The 7,792-nt window shown below is 41.0% G+C and overlaps 1 protein-coding gene across 1 annotated transcript in view; it reads right to left on the bottom strand.

Annotated features, from left to right (window-relative positions):
- Positions 1-1,247: 1,247 nt before the first annotated feature.
- mtrfr (mitochondrial translation release factor in rescue) overlaps positions 1,248-7,792 on the bottom strand; it is an 8,600-nt gene continuing 2,055 nt past the window's right edge. The window contains exons 2-3 of the mRNA XM_043692633.1: positions 1,714-2,034; positions 1,248-1,597 (exon numbers count right to left, since the gene is read on the bottom strand). Of these exons, the coding sequence (XP_043548568.1) occupies positions 1,370-1,597; positions 1,714-2,001 (516 nt within the window). The 5' untranslated portion in view covers positions 2,002-2,034 and the 3' untranslated portion in view covers positions 1,248-1,369. The remainder of the gene's footprint in view (positions 1,598-1,713; positions 2,035-7,792) is intronic.

Below are 7,792 nucleotides of genomic sequence, written 5' to 3'. Positions count from 1 at the left end.
CCTGCTTTGTATGCTCTTGAATGCTCCCTCACCACCCGACGGCTGGAGGAAGAACGCCTCATCTTCCACCTCAGACTACTTCAACCCTTGAGCATCGATGTGGACTTCACCAGTTTTCTCATTTTCCCCTTCCCCCACCTCACCCTAGTTTCAAACTCCTAGCTCAGCACTGTCCCCATGACTTGTCTTATCTGCCTATCTTCCTTTCCACCTATCCACTCCACCCTCCTCTCTGACCGTCTTTGACTTATTGATTAAAAACAGCTGATGGCAACTGGTGAGTGAAATCAACTGGCTTTCTTCAGGCTTAAGTTTTTTTTTACCGTATTGCCTTGCACTTGTGGCACAAATATTTCTTGGTAGTTATTTAGCCCACTTTGGTATGATCTGCATACAAACCAACACTGTCATACATAGCAAATCATCTTGTCCATGGAATACTTCCATATATGAACAGTTGTAATGTTGCTGAACATTGGTGAATGCTCAAACACTTCACTTCTGACTCGATGACTGTGTGAAGATGGAGAAAGCAGCTGAAGATGGTTGCACCTTAGACACTACGCTAATGAATTCCTCCACCACTGGCTTTGGACTGAGATGAACAACAACAACCACCACAACGGTCTGATTTTGTGCTCAATAACTCTAGCCACTGGAAAGGCCCTGCCTCCATCTCCCTGCTTGATTCCAAATGACTGTAGTTTCATGTATTTCCTTGATGCTACCTTGAAGTTGAGCACAGGCACTCACCTCACCTCAGGAGTTAGGCTTTTTTTTATTGTTTTGGACCAAGGTTGTAATGAGGTCAGGAGCTGAGCAGTCCTGTCAAAACCCAAATTGGGTACTTTCAAGAAGCTGAGTAGCTACATTCCCTTGAATATTTTGTGCTCTTCTGGATTTCAACCTGCCTCAGTACTGCTAGTCTCTATATCAGGTAGCTGAGCTGCTGGCCTGAAATTAAGCTGGCAGCATTACAACAATAAAAGCAGAAGCTGGCAATTAGGAAAGAATGCAAGGAAGATTAGCAGCAGCAGCAAGACGAAGGTTGTCAGTGTGGTGTTGATTCAGCTCAAGCTCCATACAAGAACTCGAACACACAGCACTATCCCCCATCCAACACAAACCAACCCCTAATATTGCACTAAGCTATTGGATTAAATCATTAGCTCTCAATCAGCAGTGGGGCATGAATCCACTAATAACATACATTAAAGGTGCAAAAGTGATTCTACTTATGCTTTAAATCAGTGTTTTAGATATTTATTGCATTTTAATTTATTACACAAGTTAAGATAAAGACCAGTCTCTTAATTGTACAATCTAACTCTGCTGGTTAAATGGAACAGAAGTCATGCAACAAATCAAATTACTTTTTCATTTCAGTCGGATCTGCAGTTTCTAAAAGGTTTTTAAATTGTCTTTTTCTTTCTAAATTATCTTTTGCTTTGCTTTTCTTTTCTTGTTTTTTCCATTGCTGTACTTGTTTTTGCTTCATAATTTCACTGTTTACACCTTTGTAATGTACATCAAGCTTTTCTTGTAAAATTGTTCTGGCTATTTTTCTGTTCTGATCTACTGATCTGGTTTGATGGCACTGAAAAGGCAAAAAACAAATTGTTTACAAATAATTGAACTTGCATGACAGGAAGAAGTCATAAGGAGCATGCTATTTCAATCTTACTGTTTCTGTAGCATAGAATCTACAATTACCTTCACTACAATTCCAGTTGGAACATGCTTCAGCACTACACAGTTACTGGTTTTATTAGTTGCTTGGCCCCCAGGACCACGTCCTCTGACAAACTGTTCCTCTAATTCATCTTCTACTATATCAGGCAAGTCTAGAAAGCTCTTTTTCCCAGCAAAAGGCACTAATAAAGGTGCATGTTTGACATCCAAAAATGGCTTTGCTGAACTGGTTGAATTCCATTGTCTCCAAGAAAGTGCTTGTGCTCTTGTTAATGACAGTAAGCAATTGTATAAAATGGAAGCAGTCATAGGATGCAGAAGTTGGGTTACAATGCAGGTTTTCTGAAAAACACAAAATAATGTTAGTAAACTGGTTAAAATTTAACAAGGGAGCAGATGCTGAAATGTCTGCTTACTGCTATGATCAAGATCCTTTATCAGCCCTAATACCATTTTATTGACTGCTGTTATCATTAGACTGATCATCTCTCCTTGAAACTACCACTTAGAAGTCAAAATGACACTTGCTTAGATTTGTTACTGTACATAGGATATTTTTGTTTTCAGACTTTTCTTGATCCACTCAATCTGCTGATATCAAGGCTAACCTTATTTGACAAAACATCTTCACAAAATTTGATTTGATAAGCTATTGTACAGTGCTAACAGTAGCATACGTTGAAATCTACTGAGCTCCTGTAGCTAAGCATGATCACTAATATTTTACTATCGCAGAACTAGAGCATTATTCCTGCAATGACAGCATAGAAATCATTTCATAGCAATGTACTTGCTCTTTCCCATTATTCTATATCATCACTTCCTGAAGATCTCCAGCTGTCGGTTTCAAAATCTCAATCCTTCACAGCCATACACTTTTTCCCTCTTTGTTTCCATTCTTTTCATAAGCTGTTTGTTCTATTATGACAGCACAAAAAAAGCAGCTAATTGTTTCCACTTAGTGCAGCTACAGTATTATTTGACACCATTAAATCAATAGTACTGATTGCATTTGGTGGTTTTCTTTATAAATGGACTAAAAAACTACTTGAGACCACTGGTGTATTAGCTAACCAAACTGTCAATTGATTGCTACTTTAAAATGATTAATCGTCCAAAAAAGGAGTACAAGCTTAGTTTATTTAAATCAGAAAAGACTAGAAATGACAAATTATGCCAAAGTTTTAATTTTGTTTAGACTCTTACCACTTTCTGGTGCAGACGTTTCGTCCCCTGTCTAGGTGACATCCTCAGTGCTTGGGAGCCTCCTGTGAAGCGCTTCCGAGATCTTTCCTCCGGCATTTGGAGTGGTTTGAATCTGCCGCTTCCGGTTGTCAGTTCCAGCTGTCAGCTGCAGTGGTCGGTATATAGGGTCCAGGTCAAATGTGCTTATTGATTGAATCTGTGGATGAGTGCCAAGCCTCTAGGAATTCCCTGGCTGTTCTGTTTGGCTTGGCATATAATAGTGTTAGAGGAGAAAGTGAGGTCTGCAGATGCTGGAGATCAGAGCTGAAAATGTGTTGCTGGAAAAGCGCAGGTCAGGCAGCATCCAGGGAACAGGAGAATCGACGTTTCGGGCATAAGCCCTTCTTCAGGAATCACGAAACGTCGATTCTCCTGTTCCTTGGATGCTGCCTGACCTGTTGTGCTTTTCCAGCAACACATTTTCAGCATATAATAGTGTTATCCCAGTCGAACTCATGTTGCTTGTCCTCTGCGTGTGTGGATACAAAGGATAGCTGGTCGTGTTGTTTTGTGGCTAGTTGGTGTTCGTGAATGCAGATCGTTAGCTGTCTTCCTGTTTGTCCTATGTAGTGTTTTGTGCAGTCCTTGCAAGGGATTTTTTACACGACATTGGTTTTTACACTACAAAGGACTGCACAAAACACTACATAGGACAAACAGGAAGACAGCTAACGATCTGCATCCATGAACACCAACTAGCCACGAAACGACACGACCAGCTATCCTTGGTATCCACACAGGCAGAGGACAACACTACAATTACAGGCCAAGCCAAAAAGAGAACAGCCAGGGAATTCCTCGAGGCTTGGCACTCATCCACAGATTCAATCAATAAGCACATTTGACCTGGACCCTATATACTGACCACTGCAGCTGACAGCTGGAACTGACAACCGGAAGCGGCAGATTCAAACCACTCCAAATGCCGGAGGAAAGATCACAGAAGCGCTTCACAGGAGGTTCCCAAGCACTGAGGATGTCACCTAGACAGGGGACGAAACATCTGCACCAGAAATTCCCAGCTTGGCGAACACAACAACGAGCACCCGAGCTACAAATCTTCGCACAAACTTTGAAGACTCTTACCAAGGCTGAGATACAACAATCTCAATCTATTCTTCCTGCTTCATTCCAAAGCACAATTGTAGATCAGTACATTGCACACCTAGTTCCCCAATACCAGTATTTACAGAACATCTACAAATCATAGGGAAAACTGGCTTAGTTTTAGGGAAGTGGTGATTTTTAAGTTCAGTTTTCAAGTTTGGCTGATTAGAATGTGACAGCTATACAGTTAACACTCTTAAGTACACTTCTCATCTGCTCATTAATTTGAGATGACAGTTGGGGGGGGGGGGGGGGTATTCATGATATTGACCACAAATCCATAAGTTTGCTATGGAAAAGGAGAAAGAAGATCTGCAAAAAAAAAAGGTTTTAGACTCCAACCACGCAGAATCAATGTCGATTTCACTAGTTTCCTTATTTTCCCTCCCCCCACCTTATCCCAGATCTAACTCGACACTGTCCTACCTGTCCATCTTTTTCCCCAGCTATCTGCTCCACCGTGACCTATCGCCATCATCTACGTATTACATTCCTAACTAACTTCCCCCTGCCCCACCCTCTCCCATTTATTGCTCAGCCCTCGTCTCCCCATCCCTGATTAACAGCTGACACTCAATGTCGACTCTTCTGCTCTTTGGATGCTGTCTGACTGGCTGTGCTTTTCCAATGCCACACCATCAGGCTTGATGGACTGTCTTGTGTGATTCTCAAAGTGGAAAAAGCTTTCCATGGTTTAATGTCTTGTGCAAATAAAAGTTGTTCATTTTAGAATCTCAGTAGTGATCATGAAAAAATAAACAAATAGCAGGTTTTATTTTCATGGCCACACAGTGCATATAATAAAATCTGCTTTTAAGAAGTTACGTAACTTTTCTTACATGTTTGGTATAACAACTTAATAGACTGGTCAGCATCATGTTTTCCTGATGTAATTTAATGATTATTGGTAGGCAATTCCTTTTGGACAAGACGGCATCAGTCAAACCAAACCTGTTTCCACCTGAAGAGCACATGCACTTTAAACCAAGATTTGCTGGAAAGCAGTCGTAAGAGAGCGAATGCTGTGGCTCATGGGATGCAGTGGCAGTGCCCCTACCTCTGTCAGAAAGCCCAGTTTCACCTATCCCAGAGGTGTGTAACTAAAGTCTGAACAGGTTAATTAAAAAGTTTAATTGATAATACAGACTATTTTCATCTCTCCATCCCTGATCCAATAGAAACTGATGAGCCACAGATGTAGTTAAGTGACACTTTGAGCCAAATGTGTTGCATATTCACTGAACAGTAAATTCATTCTAAATGTGTATATTTACTTCATAAACATCCAACATCATTGAACAGCCAAGGAAATACCCTTAAATATCAAAACAGTCATACTGTGTTTTGTCTTATCATTTTACCATCAAGTACATGAATTGGGTTCAAGTACACATGCATACAGTATTGGCCAATACAAATATTGAGATCACTGGTCATATGTTGAATCTAATCAATTTTTCATGTAATAATCAATCAAAAATGTGACTAACCATGTCTAAATTTTAATTGCATATTTCACAATCTGACATTACAGGCATTATTCCTGCAATCTCTGAGAAGGGATGGTGAACACTTTGAAAAAGCGTCTAGTGTAAGAATTTGACTGAAATGATTCAAAAATGCAAATGCTGTAAATCAGAAAACAAACATAGAAAATTGCTGCAAAGTCAATAGCTCAATCTTCATCCGTGGATATCTTCCTTGACCTTCTGTAAATAAGTTGTTACCTAATCTTGTTAGACAAAAAAAAAAATCAAAAATTGGATTATATTTAGTTAACATTTAATTTTGTGTAACTATCATTGTTTTTGTATGTTTTGCTACCTTACAAGGGAGTACTTGTAAACTTTGCTTTCCTGATAAACTGATATGCAAAAAAAAGGTATATATTTGCACAATGAACAGCGGAATTCATAGAACAGTACAGCACAGGAACAGGCCCTTCAGCACATGATATTGTGCCAAACATGATGCAAAATTAAACTAATTCCTTCTGCCTGGTTCACATCCTTCCATTCATTGAACATAGAAAAATACAGCGCAACACAGGCCCTTTGGCCCTCGATGTTGCGCCGATCCAAGCCCACTTAACCTACACCCGTCCACTATCCTCCATATGCCTATCCATGATGAAAGGTCTGAAAATGAACATCGAAACATAGAAACATACAGCGCAGTACAGGCCCTTTGGCCCTCGATGTTGCGCCGATCCAAGCCCACTTAACCTACACTAGTCCACTATCCTCCATATGCCTATCCAATGCCTGTTTAAATGCCCATAAAGAGGGAGAGTCTACCACTACTACTGGCAGGGCATTCCATGAACTCATGACTCGCTGAGTAAAGAATCTACCCCTAACATCTGTCCTATACCTACCACCCCTTAATTTAAAGCTATGCCCCCTCGTAATAGCTGACTCCATACGTGGAAAAAGGCATATGCCTTCTTCACCACACTATTTACCTGGGTGGCAACTTTCAGAGGACTGTGTACATGGGCACCAAGATCCCTCTGCTCATCCACACTACCAAGTATCCGAACATTAGCCCAGTACCCCATCTTCCTTGCATATTTATGAGTATATCTAAAAGTCCCTTAAATGCCCCTATCATATCTCCCTCCACCACCACCACTGGCAGTACCTTCCAGACTCCTAGCATTCTATGTAAAAAATATGCATCTCACATCTCCTTTAAAGGAGATGATCCCCTTTCCCCAGTCTGAGCTGACTGCAACCAGGAGTTCCTAGCTCTGCTGCAAGGCCAAGCCACTGCCTTGCAACCATCCTGAATAAGGGTTACACCCAAAACATTGACTTCTCCACGTCCTTATGCTGCCTGGCTTGCTGTGTTCTTCCAGCCTCCTGCTTGTCTACCTAAGAGTCCCACACTGGCTTCCCTCCTCTGAAATGTTGCCTAACCAGCACCATATCTTGAAGAGTCTGCTGCTGCCAGCCCTGAACAACAAGAGAACATCTTTGTTATTGCTGCTGCCACCATCTCTAATTGCTGGGAGTTGCTGTTTGCTGCCAATGACTGCCAGGAGGCTACTGCCCCTCCTCACGTGGCCTGCTCTCACTGCTGCTGATTAACCTACCAAAGAAAAGAAAAATGAAAGAAAAAGAGAATTAAAAGAAAAAATGGCTGAGAACTGGGAAAGAGCCCCCAGACTGCCCTGTTATTCCGTCTCCATCTTGAAAGACTGTGGTGCAGAGACAATATCTCTACCTCTGGCCAAGGAGGTCCAAGTTCAAATCTCTCCTTGTCCACTGGTGTATCATAGCATCACTGAATAGGTTGATAAAGTCATAGAAATTTAGATACTCTTAATCAGAAACAACTATTAAGAATATTAAGATTGCACTTCAGTCACAAGACCTATACTGCATTTTCAGGTGACAAATATGATAACGCTACCAGATAAAATGGCTGGAACTATCTTAAAAATACCCATGAAAACAACTGTCTGCATTATTGACTAAAACAGAAAGAGCTGGAGAAGATCAGCAGGTGTGGCAGCATCTGTGCACAAACATCTAGCGTCATAATTTTGCTTTTGTTTGAATGCAGTTTGACTAAATCAAAGATGGTAAAAACAATGACTGCAGATGCTGGAAACCAGATTCTGGATTAGTGGTGCTGGAAGAGCAAAGCAGTTCAGGCAGCATTCAAGGAGCTTCGAAATCAACGTTTCGGGCAAAAGCCCTTCATCAGGAATAAAGGCAGTGAGTCTGGAGAGATAAGTTAG

Source organism: Chiloscyllium plagiosum, chromosome 6, assembly GCF_004010195.1.
Source record: "Chiloscyllium plagiosum isolate BGI_BamShark_2017 chromosome 6, ASM401019v2, whole genome shotgun sequence".
Classification (NCBI taxonomy): Eukaryota; Metazoa; Chordata; class Chondrichthyes; order Orectolobiformes; family Hemiscylliidae; genus Chiloscyllium; species Chiloscyllium plagiosum.
Note: the sequence above shows the minus strand (reverse complement) of the source record. Positions and strands in the feature narration are given on the sequence as shown.